Source organism: Mugil cephalus, chromosome 1, assembly GCF_022458985.1.
Source record: "Mugil cephalus isolate CIBA_MC_2020 chromosome 1, CIBA_Mcephalus_1.1, whole genome shotgun sequence".
NCBI lineage: Eukaryota > Metazoa > Chordata > Actinopteri > Mugiliformes > Mugilidae > Mugil > Mugil cephalus.
Genome location: NC_061770.1, coordinates 32965933 through 32989087, shown reverse-complemented (window position 1 = coordinate 32989087; position 23155 = coordinate 32965933). Strand labels below are relative to the sequence as shown.

Genomic DNA, 23155 nt, shown 5'->3' with positions numbered 1-23155 from the left:
GTGTTGTGCAAATAATTAAAAGTCAGCACATCATCCACCTCTGACTGATGATCCAGCAGTTGTATTTCCTCTTTTGTCTTTATGAGGTTCAGTCTTATGTGTTTCATTTCAAGATTTGACTTTGTCCGGATAGTTTTTGAATTCTTTTGAATAAATTATACATAATTATTATGAGTAAGTAATTATTTAAAATTTAGTAAGATTTATAAGTAAGAAAGATGAGGAAGAGGAGGATGAAGAAAAGAAGATGGAGAGAAGAAAAAGAATGAGCAGAAAAGGAGGAGTAGACAGAGGAGAAGAATTAAAGAATAAAGGATGAGGAGAAGAGAAGGAAGAAGGAGGAGAAGTAGAGGAAAGAGTTGTTTCTGTGCTTCATCAGATGAAGTGTATTTTTTATGGTGCTGATATTGTTTCACAAAATAAGCATAAATAAAAGTTAATCGGTCAAAATCTTTTTTAATAATCTTCATCATCTTGACAAAAATAATAATAATGATCGCTACTTAATTCTCTTTCAGGACACCGCAAATAATTCAACACACAAACATTAACAGGAGTTTAAAAGAGAAAAAAAAATGTACATCAAAAGTCAGAATCCACTGTATTTACATCTCGGTATATTGCACTAAGATCGTAAGGCTCCGTCATGACTCTCACATACAGACGAAAGGAAACATAGACAGGAAGACGCGACCCAAGCTTTAGATTCACAGTTTGTGACTCGCTTCGTTTCATTTTCAGCAATAAAAAAAAAAATCAAAGAAAAGAAAAAGCAGCAAGATTTTTATGAATAAAACGCACAAATGAAAAGTTTCTTCCCATGTTTTATGTCTGCCATGTTAAAGATTCAGTCAGCTCACTTAACTGGAGTTAGAACTGTCGAGTGCAGCTCGTTTGTTTTATATGGTTAAATTTATTTAGTGTTTTTTCTGAAAAATTTTGATATTTCTGTTGCTTTTCCTTAAATTGTTCTGTTTGTTTTCTTTATTGCATTATAACGTTGGCTTATACAAAATAGATTATTATTACTATTTATTACAGTCATTTAAAAGTTAAACACAATTGTGCTTAATTTTCAAGTTTGTATTGTGCACTGTAAAAATAAATATCGTAAGATTTAAAAAAAAAAAAAAAAAAAAAATCACTCAAGTAAAACGTCCATGGGGGGGAAAAAAATGGTATCCTGCAGAGAAAAGATGTTTGACAGATTTCTCCAGAATTATTATCACGACCTTCAGGTGTAAACATGCTCCAAAAATATAAAACATATGACAACAATCTAAATATTTTACCTGAAGTTTGAACGTAAAAACCTACAGAAGTCACTGAATGTTGTGCTTAGATTGTACTTATGCAAGTTTTCAAGATGGCTTTACATATTCATTTCATACATACTCAAACATTAATTGTGAACATGTCAAGTTAAAGTTTGTTTTACAATGATTATTTTTTTGTCTTTTATTCTGCAATAAAACTTGTTGTCATTTTCAGCTCATTTTCACTTTTTATTAATTATTATCAAAATATTTCATTTTCATTTTTATTTACAGCCACTGCTGCCAGTGATTTGAACGTTTATTTTACGATTTTTCTTTTTACAATTTATGCTCAACAAATTAGTGCAAAGATTTAACAAAATGATTTTCACAGACCCCAAAAACATGTCCAAAACTTGATTTATCTTCAAATAACCAGCAAGCGTAGTGCCTGAAAAAAATTATGAAAAGTATGTTCATTAAGTTACATTAATTCAAAAATATTGAATGTACATTATTCTAACTTGTTATCTTTTAGGTCCATTTACTGTAAAGTCACTTCAGTGTATTTAAGGTTAGTTTCATTTTTAACATTTATTTATTTATTGCATCCAAAGCAGCAAGGGGTTGCCTCAACATATTAGTGCAACTAGAATTAACAAAACTATTTGTACAGACCCCAAAAATTAAAACTTGATTTCTCTTCAATATAATCTCCTTCAAATACATCTTCAAGTGCTCCCAGGAATATACTGTACATAGGGCTCATACAGGTTTATATGTTCGCTGTAAAATCCACTTAAATTGTTCAACACATGATGTAAAAAGAAATCTTCTGTGAATTAATTTGTTGAGTATTATTCCTCAGAAGAACATCCCAGTGCGATGCTGTGCTCCTGGGCGATGGCGGCCAACTCCTTCAGGAATTCGGCAAACAGGATGATGGCAAATACTCGGCTCTTGGCTTGGGCAGGAATAGGAGGGCAGGGCGGCAGGGCACTGAGGGGAGGCAAAGCCAGGGCGGTCCTCACGGAGCCATTGGGAAGAGATGGATCCAGGATGACGTTTCCGCCCTGAGACTGGAGGCTTTCTGAGGGACACGTGAGGAACAGAAATCTACTTATTTTCGTAGTTTGGAAGGGATACCAGTAGGTGGCAGGCTAGTAAGCAAGAGCTACTGTTAGCTGGAAGCAGGAAGCTAAGAAAAGGTGTTGTTACTTTGAGGTTAGGAAGAGCTACTATTAGCTGAAAGGCTAGAAAGCTAGAAAGCTAGGAAGAGCTACTACTACTAGTAGTAGGCTAGGAATCTAGGAAGAACTACTGTTAGATGGGAGACTGGGAAGCTTACAAGAAGCTAGGTAAAATCACCAACATTTCTGAGGATTATTAATTAGCATATTTGTTGTGTGTGTGTGTGTGTGTTGATGTGCATTAACCTCTGAATTTGCCATCTTGGTCTTTAACCAACAGGAACCTCCAAGCCTCAGTGACCAGGGCCGGGTAGTCTGGTCTGGCTGTGACGTAGCGCTCTATCTGGGCATGCACCGACTCCAACACCTAGAAACACACCACAGGTACAACAGTACACAGAGTATTATTATAGCATGGTTATAGTGCAGTGGTTAGACAGTAAGACAGTAGCTTTCTACGCATGTCAGTGTATGGACCACAAATACAACAGCTAATGGGAAACCTGTAAACAACACTCATGGTTTAAAGGGAGGAGGGGCTACTATTAGCTCGGACGTTACCTGGTAGAGTGTCCGTACGTTGGGCTGGTTGTTTGTGTCTGTGCTGAGCAGGAAGGACCTCAGGAGAGGTTGCGGGTACGACGCCAGCTGTGCCAAGATTCCTGTCACGAGCAGGTTCACAGCTATGGTGTTTTCCAGGAGGTTCTCCAGCCGAGACAACAGGACGCTGATAAAAGGACCTGTTGCATCATGAGGGAACTACAGGTTAGCAGGATAAACTCTACGATGTCCAAGAGAAAGTGTTGGTGCTTTGAACCACCACCCAGTACGTACCTGTAAATGGAACTCCATGACTCCTGCCCCCTTTCTTAGTGGCGCTCCTCCCCACCTCTTCCTCCTCTTCCTCCATCACCTCTTCCGTTTCTTTCTCTTCATCACCCCACGAGGAGCTGAAATAAACTCCAGCACTAAGCTCTTCCTCTTCCTCCTCAAGTTTCTGCCTCAGCTCTTGAACTCGCTTCCTGAATGTGGTCATGTCATCTATCATGTCATCACAGTCTGGCTCCACCCCTAAAGACAGCATGAGCTCACGGTACTGGGACAGGAAGTTGTTGTTGTTATTGTGAGTGACTTTGTTCTCGGGCAGACTTGGAGACTTGGCATTGGTTGTGGACACAGAAGGGTCAGATTCAGCATGGCCATTGTGTAAAGTGGTTGTTGCTGCTAAACATTGAGGTTTGTGCAGTTGTTGTGTTGTGTGCATGTGATTGTTGCAAGCTGGGAGGTCACTCAGGTTACAGTTTTGCCACCCGTCTTCCTCAGCATCATCACATTCGTCGATGATGTGATTCTTAACATCAGAACTGTTGGCGAAGGGTTGATGTCCCCGTGGCTCTCCTTGACTAGTTATCCTTGTAATCTCAAACTCTTCCTCCTCCATCCTGTTGGCACAGTCCTCACTCCTCCTCCTTCTCACCTCCTTCCCATAATCCTCACTCCACCGTCTCTCCTCTTTCCCTCCATCCTCACTCCTCCTTCTTGTTGACATAATGCTGTTAACAGTTTCCATGACCGTCCTCCAGGTTGTCATCGGCATTGCTGTTGACACTCGCTGGCCTTTGGAGATGCTTCCACGGGCTCGCCGATTTGCTGCCATGATTCGCTCCAAAATGGCCGCCTTTGTGTCTTTTTGAGCAACGAGATCGTAGACCAGCACGTCGTCCTGAAACTCTGATTCCTCAATGTATGAACCGTGCACCAGCTTATTCGCACTCCGTTTCATTTCCTGGATGTGTCTGGGAGGCAGCGGGGGAGTGCATCGGCTTTCGGTCTCTGCAGTGAGCCCACCATTTGACAGCACCATGTTTATCGCTGGTGATGACGAAAGATCCTCATCTGCAAAAATGTCGTCCCACTCCAACTCCAAGGTAGAGCTGGCTCGTCCCGCTTGGTTGCTAGTTGAGACAGTGTCTGAGGAGGATAGGGTTGGGGAAAGAGCTGAAGGCGGAGGAGTGATAACCAAAGAGCCAATGGAGTCACTCTTGACTCGCCCTGTGATCTCTTCTTCGTCTTCTACGTCATCCCCAGGAGTGTCAGATCGGTACTCCTGAGGCAGAGGATCGATACCGTCATATGGAGCTGACCAGAGCCGACATGCCCTGCAGATGAAACCGAAAGTGAACTGAAAATGTTGCACGTACATAAATTAATCTTTAATTCACCATTGCCAAAAATTCACTACTATATTTCTTCTGCTTTCTAGTCATGCTAGGAGGATAATACTAAACAGATTAGTACACCAACTTCAACATCTCAACAATGATGGGATGTCATGCACATCTTTGTACAAATATTCATGTTCCCCAGAAGGATAAACCCTACTGTATTAGAATTCTATGACATTTTATAAACTCACTAAAGACCTTTCAAAATACTGTATGTGCGCATTGTACTGGTCCAAAACAAACAAATAAAAAAAATAACTCACAAGAATAAATAGCTTTGAATGAAAATAAAACATAAAGTCTCATATATACAATCAAAAATATTTTTCTATCAGAGGAGTCGCCTCCTGTTGATCTTTGCAGATAAAACAAGTTAAATGGATGTTACTTGAAATGCAATGCTACAGGCTGCCCAGCAGATGTCACTTCAGGACAGTGAACCATAAAGTACTCTACTGTCACTGCTCTGATGCAGAGAGCTAACGACCCACTACATCACCATGCCATGCTTCTAGATGAAGCTGGAGAGTAATTTGTTCTTCTGGCGACAGAAACTATGACAGATCACCACAAATTGCAACTTTACTTTACAGACGATACAGGACCAATCTGAGAAATACCAACCGGTGGGAAGTGGAAATTGCCTGGCGGGCATCCCAGAGGTAATGGAGGTAGTTTACATCCATCAGAAAGTCTGAACCGCGACAGTAGCCGACGCTGTCCGATACTGAAAGATCTAACAGACACAGAGAATTCAAGTGAGTATAGAAAATATGTATTGTAGCTATATGTTTGAGGATATGTACAGTATGTGTTGTTTGTACTGACCTGCTCCTTTGGGCCAGTGGATGTGTTCTGAGTGTGAGTTGTGGAGGTATACCGGGCACCAGGACGGCATGAGGAGGAGGAAAGAGGCAGCACTGGAGGAATAACAGTCCCTCTGCTTTAAGGAGCAGCGTTGTTTCCTGTTCAGATGGCTGCAGGGGATCAGATACCTGAGGAAACATGGACCCACATGGGTCAGCAAGACAGAACAGACTCAGCTGGTCTGGAGTCTCTCCGCACGGTACTGATTCCGCTCCATCAAAGATCAAGAGCTTGACTGCTGAGGTATTTTTATTTTATCTCTATCAGTTGAAACACGCCTCATAGATAAATTTAAATGTCACTGAAGTTCAATAGTTCACACATAAACCTGATCAGATCATTTTATTTAGTTTCCATGTAAAGAAGAATTATCTAATAAGTAATCTTACTGAATGTGACTGTTTAATCATCACTAACTTGGTCTAGAAGCACCTGATAGTAGCATAACACACATTTACAAAATCCTGTTTCACAAGGTTTTTCTATCAAATGAAAGAACATAATAAAGTAAGATAGACAAACTGTGCAAATTTAATTCTCCCTGGAGCTTTTGGACTGACCTGAACACCAGCTGCAGCATAACATCTTCACAGAAAAGACCAATGAGAGTCCTGAAGAGCGCCAGGGACACTGTACCAAGCTGGTAAACACACAAAAGTGAAAGGTCACATAACTCTTTTAAAAACAGCTATATTCTATCACAGAGGCATGTCCTACCTGGAAAGGTGTGTTGACCCTGCTGACCAGCGTGTCCAGGATGTGAACGTTGTCGTGGGTGTGCAGCAGGATGAATGACAGGAAGGTCTGGAGGAGGGCGGGCTCGGAGATGGAGCGCAGGAAGAGATCCAGGTACGCTGTGGTGGTCATCACCTCCTCCACTGTCAGCTACACACAAACATGCAAGTGAATATGTGATTAAATAAGAGGCCAGTCCATTCATGTGCATGCTAAGATATTCACATAAACGTCAATCAGATCAGAGACGTCTGTATCCTCAACGCTAGTCAAATATGTTTCAGGTGCTGAAACAGGTTGATTCGGGCTGCCACTTGTCAAGTCAAGTTGTGGGAGCCTATCCCAGCTGTCATTGGGCGAGAGGTGGGGTACACAATTATCCTAACGAGTATGTCTTTGGAGGTGGGAGGAAACCTGGAGGTACCTGGAGAAACCCCATCTAGACACAGGGAAAAGATGCAAACTCCACCCAGAGCTCGACTCAAACCCGAACTTTGCTGCCCCCCAATGCACAATATAAGACAAAAAAACAAACAAACAAAAAAAAAAACAATAAAACCAAACCATCACCAATAAAATAAGAAAATAAAAGTAGAGTAAGAGAGAATAATGCATCGGTTTTATAAAGCGCTGTATCATAGGCATTAAACAGATGCTTTACACTGGATACATCCGCTCACACAGTCACACCCTGGTGGTGGTAAACTTCCTGCGCTGGGGCAGACTGATGGTAACATAGCTGGCCTCTCCTACCACCACCAAACATGACTCACTCGCAATCATACACCAGTGGAGCTCACACTCTGAGCAAGTGTCTTGCCCAAGGACACAGTAGACATGCTAGGGATAGGGCGCCTGAGATAATGAAGATGTCTGGTATGGTGTCCTCAGATTTTATGCAGACGATGTGGTCCTGTCTGCTTCGTCAGATCATGGCCTTCAGCGTGAAGTGGGTTCTGCGCTAAGACTCAACGTCGGATTAGCAAATGAAAATGTGTTTAATCTGTTCGCGCTGGAATAACTACAATTAAGCATCTTTCCTGTGAGCCCTCTAGTGATGGCTTCAAGCAGAAGATGTAGAAACAGCTGGTGCGATTTGACTAATGTGGCACGACTACAAAATGACATGACCTGTAGAAATGTAACAAAACCTGGTGATGGACATGCCTACATTTCAAAAAACCTCTTAAGTATTGCTGGAACACTTGCTATGAGTGCTATGAGTTGGTTTTTAAGACATATGGATATAAAAGTGTATCATGAAAGTGCAATGGAAGCACTTTTTTCACATTTCCTCATCACCGGCATCACCGGAGATGATGCAGGGGGTCATGTGAGTATCTGGCATGATGCGAATTTCAGAGAATTATGGGATATTGACAAGAATTTAGGAGAGTTACAGCTCATTTGCAAAACAGCTTTCAATGGAAACACGTACAAAGTCAGAATTTCAGAAATATTGCTTTTATTTTGTGGAAAAACTGTGACTGAAACGCAGTTACTGATACCTTGTGTAGAGCTGGAGCGAGCACAGGCACGAGGAAGCCATTGTGGATGTAACCCAACAGCTGGGACCGAATCGAGGGATGAGCGACCTAAAAAGGAGACAAAGACAAACGGAAAGAATAAAAATGGAGGGAACTTTTCGGATTGTATCATTTTATATGTGGGGATGCACTGTATGTTACCTTGGTAACAGCACTGCAGAAGTCCAGAGAGTGCAGGAAGTGTACAAGAGCTGGAACCTGGTGACCGAAAGACAAGGTACAAGGGACTCATTCATTCATTATTTTTCGTATTATTGCATTCTACGGGGTTAGGATTACAATACAGTAGCTCTGATTGGTTGGAGTGCTATCCAGTTGCATGCAGAGGAAATATTTGACACTGAGATTAGCACTAGCATCAACAAAACAAAATGTAATGGTGATGGAAGTGGAAGTAGCAGCCCTTTCACAGCCCTTTCACTGTACGTTGCTGTTCCCAGATTCATGCTAAGATAAAGTCACAAAATGATGGTAAAAGTCTTTGCAGATCTAAGGGTTATGTTACCTTTAGCTTTAAATCACATTTATAGCTATCATCAATAACCAAATCAACCAGGACTGATGGTTTATGACCATCACTCAGCCAAGCTAATGACCAGTTATCCTCAGCAAGAAATTCGTGGAGCTAGTTAGCTAATATTAATATATGCTAATATGCTAATGTACAGGACATATACAAGTTGCCATGGTTACCTGCTGCCAGTCAGCCTCGTCCAGACAGTGCCAGTCTTCACTGTAAACCTGCAGCCTGGCTGGAAGAGACGAGTACAGACCGGACAGACCTGTGGCCAGCACCTGAAAACACACCAACATTTCTTTATTTAATAGTTGTCATGAGAAGATGTCACTCTTGTGATGGGAAAAAATGTGACAAACAGCTCTGTGCTGTTCCCATAATGAGGGTTTTGGTTCACGAGTGAGAAATCCCAACACTGATCTTTGCCAGGTGCCATTTTCCAGGATTGGCTGCACTGGACGGTTCATTCATTCAAATACCGAGGGTGGTCGTAATGTGCTACCTGAGCTATATTCTGTAAATTCAATCACGTTTTTTGTTAGCTCAGGCAGCCAGGGTTATTAAATGTATTTTTGTTTCTTCTGTTGCATTTAGGGTTTTCGTTAGTGTTTTGGGGAATAAGATAGCTGGGGTTTTGTTGCCTACTTTACTTTGTATGTAGCCTTGTATATAGCTCACTTGTCACTGGTTGTGTGTTGGGTTGTAATAAACAGTTCACTTAGTTTGCACTTCGCATATCTTGCCTGTTTTTATGTTGCAATTCTTTGTCAACGGCAACAAACATCAATCTTCATGCACCAGAACAACTCACTGAATGACATATGCTATGCTATGCTATGCTATGCTATGCTATGTTGTTATGTTGTTTTAGGAAATACTGATAGGTTGATGGTTTTAGCTTTGGAACACATTCTGTGCTTCCCTGTGTTTGGAGTTTATATGCTAAGCTAAGCTAACTGTAGCTACACAGTCAGGAGGTGACAGGAGAGGAAGGAAGGAAAGAGGAGGAGAAAGCATCAGGATAAAACATCAGTCTAAACAGCAGCAGCAGCAGCAGCTCTGAGTCTCGTTAAGGCTCGGGTGACCGTCCAATCACGTGCAGACTTGCTAATCCCTCTCTGCCTACGAGCCAATCTCACACTGATTTACTAATCTGCTCTCTACATAAAGATTGAGGTCAACGTGTGGTCACATGGGCTTAAATCTGAAACACACACACAGGTAGCACATGCTCGCCCTTTCATATATCCTCACCACCACCACCACCTCCTCCTCCTCTTACATTGACAGCAGAAAGATGGCATTTATATATTATATTTTTAATTTATTTATTCTCTTGACATTCATTTCCTTCAGTCTTCTTATATTTTTTATTTTTAGTGTAATATCCGCTTCCCTGAAAACAACATAACTTCCTCTCTTATTTTACTGTTCTTGGTTTTCCTCTCGTCAGTAAAGTTTCTAGTTCCTCTAATTTCTCTGTCAATATCTGTCACACATTCAGTCCCCGAGGAAGCGGTATGAGCTCATTAGTTTGTTACATAACTTGTGATAATGAGATTACAATGCAGAGAGAAGATGAATGGGGGGAAAGGGCTTATGCACTCCACAAAAAAACAACAACTTCTGGTTCCATTCATGTTATAACGCCTGATTCATAAAAATCTGTTAAAGGATCAACAGTCAAGCTCTTGAAATACATTTCTTATAATTTTCTTCTTCCTCCTTCCTCTTCATGCTCAGAAAAACACATCAATTCAGTACATGAATCAAATGTGTTGAAGGCATTGGTGTCGAACTAGTTCATGCTGTGACCTGCATATATCTCTAAATTGCTGCTGCTGCTTTTTAAAAATATTTTTATTGTTTTCTTTCGCATTTTTAGCATATGTTGATAAAATCACATGAAAAAGGATTCCCTTTACCACCTAGCCAGAGACTATAGCTGGAAATTAGCTTAATTAGCTAATGCTGCTCTATTTACTGGCACCTTATACAGTTGATTAATGTATACACATTTAATACACATTTAATGAACTATCCCTTTCAAGTCATTTTATTAAAAATCAGTAATTTCTTAAGAAATATAAGTGCAACTTGCATTGCTGCCATCTGCTGTTCTGTTATGTAAGCAAATCCTACTAATAAGTTGACACCCCTAGTGTCAACAATGCCAAGGAAAACCGGAGAAAAAAAAGATAATTTTAGTACGTGTGAACGTGGCATGGAATCAAATACTGCAATGCACAGTCATCTGAAAACTGTTGATGTTTTGATTGTTTCACTTGGATACGACATTCATGAGTCCAGGACGTCCGCTAGCGACCAATTGTCAGCTACAAAGCAACGGACGATGAGTAACTCCCTTTAAATGTGGAAGGAGAGTCAATGGACTACTAGCAGGAATGGGCGGAGCCTCTTGTCACTGTGTTTCTATGGTGACCCACATCTGCTCAGCTAATCCTGAATCAACGCTTGTCATTTTTTAGACCGGCAGCAGATGATCCGACAGATGTAAGAACAGCGTTAAAGACAATCAGAAGAGGAGAATTAAAAGCCTCTTAGCAGCTTGTGTTTATTTATTTTACTTACAGGACAGAAGTATGTGTTCTGTGCGATGTGCTGAGCGACGCGAGGCTCAGAGGCCGACAGAGACATGATGAGCAGCAGAGCGTCTCGGGCCTGTTGACCGACTGAACCCTGTCTGAACGAGAGACAAAAAATATCACAATAATTAGGGTTTTATGTGATGTCTACAAACATGTGAACTTATATCTGTGTGTACTTACTGTATGTGTGTGGCCTATGCTTTTGTATGTGTTTTGTGTATGTGTCTAAACATAAGCACCTTTGTGTTTGTATAATTATGTGTATACCTAAGGTTGTATATACCTACTATATATATTTGTGTATACTTGGCAGTGCAACCCATGTATTTGTATATACCAGGTGTGTACCTAAGGGTGTATATACCTACAGTGTATATCTGTGTATGTTTGTATGTGCAACCCATAGATTTGTATATACTGCATGTATACGCATGTGTGTGCACCTTGGTGTGCATAAGCATTACAGTATTAGAATTGTATGGTATACCTAAAGTTGTACAGTATATATACCTACACTATATATCTGTGCAGACTTGTGTGTGTACCTCGTGTATTTAGACATGCCGTGTGTATACCTATCCGTGTCTACATGTGTCTACATTTGTGTGCGTATACTTGCTAAAGTTGTATATACCTACAGTGTATGTCTGTGTATACTTGTGTGTACACCCTGTGTGTGATTTCTATGCATAAACACAAGCACCTTTTTGTTTGTATACTTGAGTGTATAGCCAAGGTTGTATATTACAGAATATGTTTGTGTATACTTGCGGGTTGTATATACCTGCAGTACGTGTTTGTGTATGCTTGTGTATTTGTATACACCACATGTAAACCTACAGTGTGTGTGTGTACTTTATTGTTTTGTGCATGTGTATAAACATAAGCATCTTTGTCTGTGTATACTTGTTAGATTGTATATACCTTCTGTATATATCTGTGTATACTTGTGTATACACCTTATGTATTGTTGTCTATGATCCCTATGCATAAACATAAGCACCTTTATGTGTGTATACTTGAGTGTATATCCAAGGTTGTATGTAACTATAGAATATATGTGCGACCAATGTATTTGTATATACCATGTGTATACCTACAGTATGTGTGTGTACTTTAGTGTTTTTTAGTTTTGCATGGTATACCTAAAGTTGGATATAACTACAGTATACATCGGTGTATACTTGTGTGTACACCCTATGTATTCTCTTGTTTTATTTCTGAGGGTTTCCTGATTTTGTAGACCCGTGTTTGTATACCTATATGCATATACACATGCGTGTATCGTGTGTCAGTGTACACCTGTGTGTATTCCTTTAAATCCAACAGGTGTGTGTACCTACCTGTGTGTATATGGTATGAGCAGAGAGAACAGCAGGAAGTTTGCTGCTCCCTGGTCCTCACTGGTGTGGAAGAACAGCTCCAGCACTGAGGGATCTTTGACCAGAGCCACACAGAGCTGGTTCAACAGGAGGACGAGCTCCGCCTCCACCACACCGCCACTGTCTGCAGGGGGAGGGTTGGCACACAGGTGATTACCTGCCCAAGCTACTGATTAAACAACGTACTGACTACACCTTCAGTATGTGACACCACTTCCTTATTAACCTCTTAAAACAGACCAACCAGCTGCAGAGGACTCCTCCGGCGTCGGGCACAGTTGGTTTTAAAAGTGATTACTTTAAGCTAAGGAGATGGAAATCCACTGCAGTCAGAGTTCAAGTGGTGAAAACACCTTGGTACTCCAACAATATTGAGAATAACAATCCCTCATGTAACCACCTCAATCAGAACAGACCAATCAGTCGGATGGAGAAGGGTGGCGTAAACCTTCAATAATCCAATCCAATTAACACTTGATCTGCTGGTTTCTCGCTGGCTGGAGTAAATCTACTCTTTCCGTGCATGTTTAGGGGCAGAAACTGAGCCACTTCATGTAAATTTGAGGCAGCTTTATAGGAATATTTTGTGTTGGTTGTCTTGAAATCACAACACAAGGACAAAACTCGCGGCAGTCTCAGCTCCCAGACTCCAAATAACCCAACACATAACCATCTGCACTTTAAGATAAGGACATGGAAACCTACAGAGTTCAAGTATTGAAAACACCTTGGTACTCCAACAATATTTAGACTAAAAGTCCCTCAAGTAACCACCTCAATTGGAACCGACCAGTCAGATGTATGTAGGGTGGTGTAAACCTTTAATATTCCAATCTGCTAATAACTATATCTCTCTGGTTGGAGTAAATCCACTTTTACTAAGCATATTTAGGAGGGTAAACATCAGACCTTTCTTGCTGGGCCACTTCATGTAGATTTGACGCAGCTCTATAGGAATATTTCAACATTTCCTTTTGGTTCTGTGCCGGTTTTCTTCAAGTCACAACACAAGGACAAAATTTGAGGCACTTACAGCTCCTAGACTCCAAATAATCCAACACATAACCATCTGTTTTTGTGCAAAGCTTAGCTAATTATCTGTTACTCCAAAAATTTAGCTCATCATCTAACTTGATTCCTTTCACCAGCGACTCACCGGTCGCAGCTCCAGCACAGGAGGCGAGCAGCATCATGAGGGGCCGTAGAACCGGTTTATGGTGCAGTAGAGGCTGTCTGGCCTGAGACAGAAGCATCTGGTACATCCTGAGCTGCTCCAGCTTCATGTCCTCTGTGAACTGTCTCCTCAGGCTCCACAGAAACAGCCTCTCCATCACACCCTCCAGGACCACAAACTCCAGGATAGGACCCATCGCTCCTCCTGTGCACGAACCAGTGCATGGACAGCCACGAAGTCAGGTATGACACAACTAACCTCCACATACAGGAAGCATCTCATCTATTCTTTGTTCTTACCCTGCCCCGACTCCTCTTCCATCAGCAGAAAGAGCATGTGTTCCACATAGTTCTGGACAGCGCTGGCTTCGTCGGCCGGGATGGGGCCAAGACGTAACCCTCCAGAGCTGCCACTGCTGCTGCTGCTGCTGCCGTGACCAGAGAGGAAACTCAAGGCGCTGCCGCCCCCACGGCCCGGCTCATGTTTCTCCAGGATCTTCACAACCTGCAAACGGACAGCACAGCAAAAGCATCTAAATGTGTGGTAACTGAGTTTTCATCCATTTTAACCTTTTCAAAATTGCACATTAAAACATGATATTAACAGGTATAGAAGTGCAATTTCAAATTTTCTATCATTGTTAGTTCCTCTGACAGCCACTAGAAGCACCAAGTGCTCAAATTAATGCACAATTATCGATGCCTTCAGACTTAATGAGTTTGATTCTGAAGTTAGGGCTCTGACTATAGGACTTAGGGTTAGGGTTAGGGTTAGGAAAGCAAATGGATGGATTGCAGACGAAAATACTTTCTGGTGAATATGAGGCAAGGTGTTTTCAAGTTAACATCAGTTGTATCCAGTGGCAACTTGGGTTTGTTTACTGCATGCTATACTCAATAAACTCTATTCTTGACATCAGAGCTTGACTGTTCCAGTGTGCTTTCTATAACAAAGAAACTTCAGAATCTCCACACAAGCTAAAATCTTCACTGGCTTTGTTTCCTGAAGATTAGCTTCAAGTTAGCCAAAACACACAGTGAGTAATGCAATTATTGATCCTGATTTCAGTTTTAAGGCTTCAAACATGCCATGGATCAAACCTGTTTACTACATTTTTAGACAAAACTCTGAAAGAAATGAACTACGCTCTGGCAAAAAGCGGCAGAAAGGTTGAACACATGAATGAAAAGAGATAAAGAGGACGAGGAGAATGTCATTCACTCTCTGGATTTGTGTTAACCTTTGATCTTGGCTGCCTCAGACAAGGACCACACAGACAATAGTTTTCTTGGCAGCTGTAGGGAACGATTTGTTCTAAATGGATCTTGTGTTTAAGGGCCAGAGTCTGGGCCAGTAGTACACACACAAACACACACACATACTCAGTCAGTGTCGGCCATTATGAGGAAAATAGGACAGAGCAAAGAGGCCGAGAGCGAGAGGCAGAAGAGATTAAAAATGACAAAGCAGGAAACTGAGTCAATGAAGTGCAGTATAGGCAGAGGAGTTGGTCAACCTGTGCCCAGTGGTTCTTGAACACGATCATGCAGGTTTCCGGATCGACGCCTCTCAACGTGAGGGACTTCTTCCGGTTGCCCCCGACAACCACCGACGCCATCATTTTGCCCGTCGTCAGGTGGTTATGGCATGTTTCAGAGGGTGGTGGCGTCGCATTACCTGGCTCTGTCAGCCCCAGGTTCAGGCTCCGTCGCTGGGCTCCCGGAGGGTAGCTGGTGGCCTGTGGAGAACCAGGAGAAACTATGGGGTTGAGGAAGTTAAAAATGTAACGCCACAATTTGAAACGAGCAACTCAGAGTGTTTTGAAAGTCCAGACCAGGAACATCCCATAAGAGCTGTGGTTTTAGAGGTGATCTGACACCAGTTGTCTAGTTTGCCCTTTGTCTAAGTTGCTCAAATCCCTAATTTTTCCTGCTTCTAACATCAACTTTGGGAAACATGATCACTTGCTGCTTAGAACACTTACGCTGCACATATTTGATCTCATGGTTCAGAGATTCTGGATGATTTTGATGCAACTCCAGTTAACTGAAGTTAATCTATTGGTTAATTCTTGAAATAGACTCCAATATTTGCATGAATTTGCTGTGTTAGGACAAAGAACAACGCAATGCTAGCGCAGATATCTGCGTTTAGAAACAAGGCTCCGGTGTCCGCAGCTTTCATGGTTAGCGAAAATTTTCATTAACAGTGGTTTTTAGAGAATCATTTAAAGGGTTTAAAACCTGTAAAACAAACTAATGATGAGAAGAAAAACTCATGTAATCTAATATAAAACAATGGGCTTTCAAATATTACACAACCTTTCAACGCTTAGTTTCCAGACTTCTTTTATATTATTCTTCACCAATGTCCAAGACGTCCTTATTTATGTAAAACTTAGAAAGGGTCCACATGTCCCGACTGGTCAGAATATCATAATTAAGTTCAAGTAGATACAACTACTGGTTTCACCTTATTTGAGGACATTATGAATATCACCTGGCTGAGATTTGATGCTGCAGGACAGTAATCCACAGTGACCTTTGGTTATTTTTAGCTGCACGCTTTTGGGAACTCTCATCTAATTTCTAACCTATTTGTGTATTCTTAGTTAACCTAATTGAAACATAAAGAAAGAAAGAAAATCTATTGGCACCTTGTGTCTCTATTCTTAGGCCTGGTTGGTTTAGTCCTGTTGCTAAAGTTCCTTTGTCCATTCTGTTCCGACATTATCAAAATCTTTTCTTGTCCCAAGCTCGTTTTTGGTCTCATCAAACCAAAGAACCTCAAATGTGTCCTATGGCTACTAGAAAGGAGACTAGCAATGGGGACACTAAGACATCTTTGTCTTACTACTATTACTTCCAATGATTTGTGTGCTCCAGTCTAGATTGTCCCCGTCCCTTAAATTCATTGTGACTCTTTCAGCCCGTCTCTGTGGGTGTCCAGGGCGTCTCCTCCAGTCTATCCACTTCACCACCCAGACCAGCGTTTAGACTCCAGACTTCCTGTCTCTATCTTCTACCTTCAACTGGGACTCTCATCTCATGTTATTCCTTTAGATCTGTCTTTACTGAATTAAAATGCAGGATATCCAACTCTTACTCTCGAGCTAGAGGTCACTAAACACAGAATGGAGTTTTTCAGGAAGGAATATTTTTGACCGTTCGGGGCACTTCCTGTGTCCCTTAATAACGTATACTGTATGTTTCTGTCCATGTGTCCAGACAAGGCCAGAACAGGAAGTGAAGGTCTTCGGCTGCATCAAGCAAACAGGAAAAACTGACAACAAGTCCGAGTCCCACCCTGGGCGTTCCGGGAAATTCCCTAAATTCCCGCAGAGTTCTCCAAGAAATCTCCTGACAGTATTCCTACCTCCGTGCTGCTGCAGCTGGGACGTCATGGACGAGCGAGCATGCTGGCGGTTATCCTGAAATGAAGACAGAGAGACAGATATGAGCGACAATTTGAAAACTGACAAAAAAACAAACAAACACAAACCTACTTCATTTCCTGGAGACCTAATGAGTTTTGTTCCCAAAAGAGAGGCTGGGTTCTCACAAGATAAGTAGGACGAGGAGGACAAACAAAAGTCTGCAAATCCATCCTTTAACATCTGGGCCTTTAATCTATGTGTGTGCAGGACAAACAGTTGGATTTTGGTCCAATTTCCCATTTGGATCATCACGTTGTCATTTTAGAATGAGTGTGTGTCCTTGTGGTTTTGTCAGTACATATATATATATATATATATATATATATGTATATATGTATATATATCAAAGCATCCTTTAGAATTCTTCTCATTTCTGCATAAAAATGACTCAAAACATCATTGTATCTTCACATAAGTCCTGAAAGTTGACCAAAAAAACACAATCAAACAAGTGAAATGGAAATATTATGCTTTTGTGTTTGTTTAGTCAGGAAAATGGGCCAGTATTGCCAATCTATGAGCTGCACCTTGAGGATTACAAGTTAATTTAAAGGTCAAATTAGAGTGCATGTGTTCAGAAGTGTTTCCATCAATGTGATGAGATTCAGGTGTGAGTGTGGTTCAGTTCCTGGTTTAGTTTCTATAAATCAGAGATTTGTCTCAGTCTGATCTTCACAACACATGTTTGTGGACAAAGGAGCTTTGTGAGGAGCTCAGAAAACGAGTTGTTGCTGCTCATCAGGCTGGAAAAGGTTCCACAACCATCTCTAAAGAGTCTGGAAGCCACAAATAATCCACAGAGAGTCAGACAGATTGAAGACGACTGTTCCCCTCCACAGGAGTGGTCCACCAACAAACATCACCCATCATAGTGGGAGAGGAACCAGAGGAACCCAGGGGAACTTCTAAGCAGCTAAAGGCCTCTCTCACATTGGCTGATGTTCATGTTGATGAATCCACTCAACAACCAAAGACACTGCTCTCTGTCCACAAAGAACATGTTGGGACAATGTTTAGTGGACAGATGAGACCAGAGTAGAATAGTTTGGTTAAATTTTGGGCATCGTCATGTTTGGAGATGAACCACACTGCATTCCAGCATCAGAACCTCATCCCTCCATGAAACATGGGGGCGCTAATGTCCTGGTTTGGGCCTGTTCTGCTGCATCTGCTCATCATTGATGGACCAATGAACTGTGAATTCTACCAGTGAACTCTGAAAGAAAATGTCAGGACATGAGTCCATGAGCTGAATGTGAAGAGAAACTGGTTCCTGGAGAAAGACAAGGAGCCCAAGAACACAAATGGAGAATGTTTAAAGAAGAACAAGATGAATGTTTAGATACGGCCAAGTCAAAGACAGATCCAACAGAAATGTTGTGGAAGGACCTGAAACATCAGTTCATGAGAGGAAACCAACATCTCAGAACTGACGTGGTTCTGTTCTTGGATCAAATTCATCCCAGCTGCTGTAGACACTGATCAGCAGTTACCATAAACAAGGAGCTCACAGCACAGACTGGAAACCAGGCTTCACTTACTTTTACAGCTCATGAATGATCAAATGATTATTTTTCTTGAACACATAAACACAAAATTGCTTGGACATCAGGATATAGGACATTGGTTTTATGGAGGCAGACATCACATTGAGGTTTACACTAAAGTGAATGGATGTCCTCACAGAGATAGAAACATACATGTGTGACAGAAAGAGACAGAGGGAGGAAAAAAAGAGAAGTAATCTGAGATGAGACGAGGATGTTTAATCCCAAACGAGCAGACAGTCACATGCCATCACACAAACCACGGATTAAACACACACACACACACACACACACATGGATTGACCTGAAGTCTTTTCTGACCTCATTTTTAACGTTTTCCACTCATTTTCAGATGTTTAGCCGATTGAGGATTTGAGTTAATCGCGATAATAAAAATCACCCCTGCGTTGCGTTCAAGGACGCCTCAGGCGGAGAACGATGTGGATTTCAACTTTCTCAACTTCAACACGCACATCTGTGTTAAACCTGTTGGAATCATCGCATCGTATTGGGCGACCACATCCTCTCACAAACTGTCTAACAAATACGGCCTTTGTAGTTGTCTTTCAGAAACGTTTTAATGATTAATCTGATTGATTTTTGTTTATTTTCACTGGTCAAACGTCCCAAATACGAAGCAACACCTACCAGTGACGAATAACCAATCCAGTTAGATTTAACAATCAATTGCTATTTTCCATTTTTTTTTTATCTACTTCTCTCTATAACTGTCTATTCCATCTATCCTTATGCATGTTCTTATGCCTTAAAAGGTTGAGTTTCTTCATTTCTTTTACCAACACTTGTAGTGCAAGTCATGCACTTATTGTTTCCTTAACTTGATTGTTTACTGGATTGATTGTGTATGAATGGGGTGCGTGTGGAAAAGCTGCACATGTATTGCTCTGTTGGGATAAAAAAAACTCTCTGAATCTGGATCGATGCGTAAAATGACAACAAGAGGCCAGAGATAAAAAAAAATAGCAAATATTTGCATTTTAGAAGCTGGTTACAACAGGATTTTTGATCTTTTTTTATTATTATTTAAAAAATAAATAAATAAATATAGCAGTAAATAAGTTTATCATTTAATTATCTCAGTCAGACAGGCCCCGGCTGAAGATTCATAATTGTAGAATTTGTTGATGACCAGGCTGAATAGTGTGAACATCACCTCCTGTAGTGGGAATCAGTGGTATTTTGAATTGTGACTTTGTGATGTTTTAGCAAACATATAACAACAACTACATAGAAACTGTGCCGGTGTCCAAACAGATATGGACCAGTATTGTAGATAAATAAGTCACTTCATGTCTGTCTTTACCTGTTTGTTGTTTTCCAGCTCTTAGAGCACCTGAACGCACCATCTTAGGGTCACTGAACCTCCTTAATACTACTTACATCACACACAGCACACCGGTACACCAGCATTACTCAGCACAACGCAACTATACGTTTATATAAGTTAAATTATTGTTCTATTCTGCCCATTTCTTTCAGTTTTATAGAGTTCTCTTATTCTCTGTTGTCTTGTTTTCATGTTATCATCACTTTATTCTGGTTTTTATAACCTGTTGTTCATATATTTCTAGTTTATTTCCTCTTGTAGCTGTCAGCTCTTGTTATTCTTTGTTAAATTCTCGACTGAAAAGCGCATGATTGTAAATCCCAGTATATTTTAATTGTACACCAGACTACACGCTGCGCTCAGTTGACAGGCGTCTCTTACCTCTTCTCTCTAGCTGTTCGTCCTAAGTGAAAAAGTAAAAAGAAAAAAAAAAAGCCCTTAAAAACTCCGTAAAAGTCCAGACACGTGTTTAAATCCTCAGTTTTGTTGTTTGTGTTTTCCTATAAAGGGAACAGTTGTGTCGTTTCCCAGCGCAGCTCCGCTCCTGAAGCTTTAAGCGGCTCAGCTGTCAATCACTCTGGTGCTAGGTAACAGTTGACCACGCCCACTGCCACGTTAATCCACGCCCCCCGAGAACAGTTTTTATTTATTCATTTATTTCACAGCCTAATAACATTACGTTATTATTACTGAAAACTGGAAACCTGAAACTTGGAGCACAAATAAATAATAATGTATAAGTCCAAATTTGTATGGATTTAAAATAAAATTATGAATGGTTATTTGTTCTATTAATATTCTATTAAAATGTATTTATATATTTCTATGTGTGAATATAAAATGCTTAAATTACATCAAGATATCAGACGTATGCATTAAAAAAAGTATTAAATAAACCTCTGCTATTTGTACTTCACGTAATATCATTTTATTTGAGTTAATAATAGGTTATTACTACTGTTTTCCTCATTCATTATTATTTAAAAATGTATGACACAGATATTTACAACACATTAGACAGATAGATGCTGTTAATCACCGTGGAAACAGGTTAATGGCCGGTGTTAGAGAACAGCAGGAGGCCCATTAATCTACTTTTCCTACATAGGTCATCTGGATCGCAGCCAACTTCATCATCTGGATCACAAACCTCATTTAATGTGAAATGTGTCTTTAATATCAACGTGTTCTCACTTGTTCTTGGCTATATTTGGTTTTCTGTGTATGAGGCACCCTTTGGTTTGCCTATAAGGTCATTTAATCACAAACTCTTGTACAATTCATGTTTACAAAGCTCAGCAGAAATAAGATAGATATTTTAAATGTGGTGCTGGAGGTCAGTGTTTGCAGATGATGGCGTTGTGTTGATATTTCTTCACAGAGCAGCTCTGCAGAAGGTATTTGATGAATGTGTTGTGGTTGGAGGGATGGATCATGCCCTCCGTTCGCCATACGTTCACCAGTAGCGCCCCCTGCCGGCAAAACGATGGAGCTACAGCTGGTTTATGAATCAGGTTGTCAAAGATTCAAGGCTCAAAGAGTTTATCGTCACATGTACAGTGTATAAACATGTTTCCCTGTACAATGAAAACCTTCTTTTACCGTCCACACAGATGCCTAACAATACGTTTATATAAATGTTAGAAACAGAATATATATATATGTAAAAAAAAACATATCATACAAAATATAAAACAACTAGTGCAAGTAAGAGTGTAAGGAATAACCTGAATTATCTGGTCAATAAAACGTAAAAAAAAAACGTTGTGTGAAGTGAAAAATGGTGATTTGTGCAAGTGGCCAAAGAGTCTAAAACAGGTTAAGGTCATGAAAGTAAAATAAAGTCAGAAATGTTCAGTATGAATTTTCATCCAAACCATCAATTAATGAATGAATATCCTCTCAGTTATTAACTGACCAATGACAGGTCAAAAAAATGTCAGGAACCAGAATCAGAATCGCTTTATTGGCCAAATGAGCAACGTACACAGGAATTTCATGAATTTCATTTAGCGAGAGAAAAAAAAAAGACAATATATACAATTTAGAAAGAAAGAGAGAAAGAAAGAAAGAAAGAAAGAAAGAAAGAAAGAAAGAAAGAAAGAAAGAAAGAAAGAAAAGTGAGCAATTACTGTAATAAATACAGGCAAAATTTTAGTCCAGCTGTTTGGGAATCTGACGGCAGTATGGAAAAAAGACTCCTTATTTCACACTCGGTCCGGACTCGGACCTTAAACAAACTCTCGTCCATCATGGACATTGTCCACATTGTGCATTGTCTATAACTGTGACGAACCAACTGGACTGTGGTCATTACTGATGCTACACGGCATCACATATTCATATTATTATAGAACTTGATATATCTTTCATATCTGTTTCCATGAGATGAAGCTACTGGACATAACGTAGAATATTATATTTCTAAATAAATAAATAAGAACCCGCTGACTGGCGTTGTAACCACATGGTTGATCTTTTTTGTAGTAGAAGCAGACAACAAAATGCTTAATTTCTCATTTTGAACACATTTTCTAACAATTGCTAGTCATTCAGTTTGTAAGATACACACATTTGTCCCTGTGTGAACACATTATATATAGAAATATCCAATCTGTGGCTTTTATACTTTTATAAAGGCGCTTTTGAACAGATGACCACAGCTCAAATATATACATCATACAGGTTCAGTGTTTATATTGTGTGAACCCCCTTTGACTTCCACACTCAGAAATACGATTAATCGTGATTAAATATCATCCATTTTTAATCTATATTAATCGCATTCACTGACATATCATTATTAAAATGTTCACACGAAGTTGTGTGATGAGATATTTTCTGTGTTCAGAAGCGCTGTAGCTCGAAAAGTATAAAAGTTTAGATATTTCTATATATAATGTGTTCACACATGGGCAAATGTGTGTATCTTACAAATTGAATGACTAGCAATAGGTACAAAAGGAGAAGTTAAGCTGATGCTACTATGAAAAAGATGTGGTTACAAAGCCAGTTAAAGGGTTAATTATGATATGACGAAATACTCAGTTTGCAGTGCACACTATTAATAAAGATTAAAAATGAATGATGTTTGATTGTGATTAATCCTGTTTCTTAGTGTGGAAGTCAAAGGGTTAAATCAGCCTGGACCTGTTTGTTTACATTCCTCCGTTCAGTCAGAGTCAGCTTTTTTCTACAGACACCTGGCTAAGATAACAGGAGATACATACAATGTAGAAAACAATTAAACAAAAACGAAACAGAGACGAGCTAATGGTGTTATTCCACGGCCAAACGAAGCCACCTATAACCCAGAACATTT

At 40.3% G+C, this 23155-nt stretch overlaps 1 protein-coding gene and 1 long non-coding RNA gene across 2 annotated transcripts; one reads left to right on the top strand and one right to left on the bottom strand.

The window, feature by feature from the left end:
- Positions 1-436: 436 nt before the first annotated feature.
- On the bottom strand, positions 437-20414 carry LOC125014592 (FHF complex subunit HOOK interacting protein 1A-like). The gene is made up of 18 exons (XM_047595805.1): positions 20215-20414; positions 16878-16932; positions 15019-15240; positions 13802-14006; positions 13485-13706; positions 12290-12452; positions 10930-11041; positions 8514-8615; positions 7962-8018; positions 7782-7868; positions 6256-6423; positions 6099-6178; positions 5500-5666; positions 5296-5407; positions 3281-4605; positions 3008-3186; positions 2693-2813; positions 437-2346 (listed from the first exon to the last, which is right to left on the bottom strand). The coding sequence occupies exons 3-18, from the start codon at positions 15121-15123 to the stop codon at positions 2114-2116; spliced, it is 3438 nt and encodes a 1145-aa protein (XP_047451761.1). The 5' UTR covers positions 15124-15240; positions 16878-16932; positions 20215-20414; the 3' UTR covers positions 437-2113.
- Positions 2382-9072, top strand: LOC125014909. Its single transcript, XR_007113541.1, has 7 exons — positions 2382-2614; positions 2727-2830; positions 5265-5429; positions 5517-5781; positions 6243-6387; positions 7791-8037; positions 8489-9072. It is a non-coding gene; the product is annotated as an uncharacterized LOC125014909 (long non-coding RNA).
- Positions 20415-23155: the final 2741 nt, after the last annotated feature.

Bases quoted from the DNA above. Each gene is read 5' to 3' on its own strand.
- LOC125014592 (XM_047595805.1), bottom strand. From the start codon at position 15,123: ATGATGGCGTCGGTGGTTGTCGGGGGCAACCGGAAGAAGTCCCTCACG. The intron at 8,019-8,513 runs GTAACCATGGCA...TTCGGTCACCAG, and splicing joins ACGAGGCTGACTGGCAGCAG to GTTCCAGCTCTTGTACACTT. The intron at 7,869-7,961 runs GTAACATACAGT...TCTCCTTTTTAG, and splicing joins TCTGCAGTGCTGTTACCAAG to GTCGCTCATCCCTCGATTCG.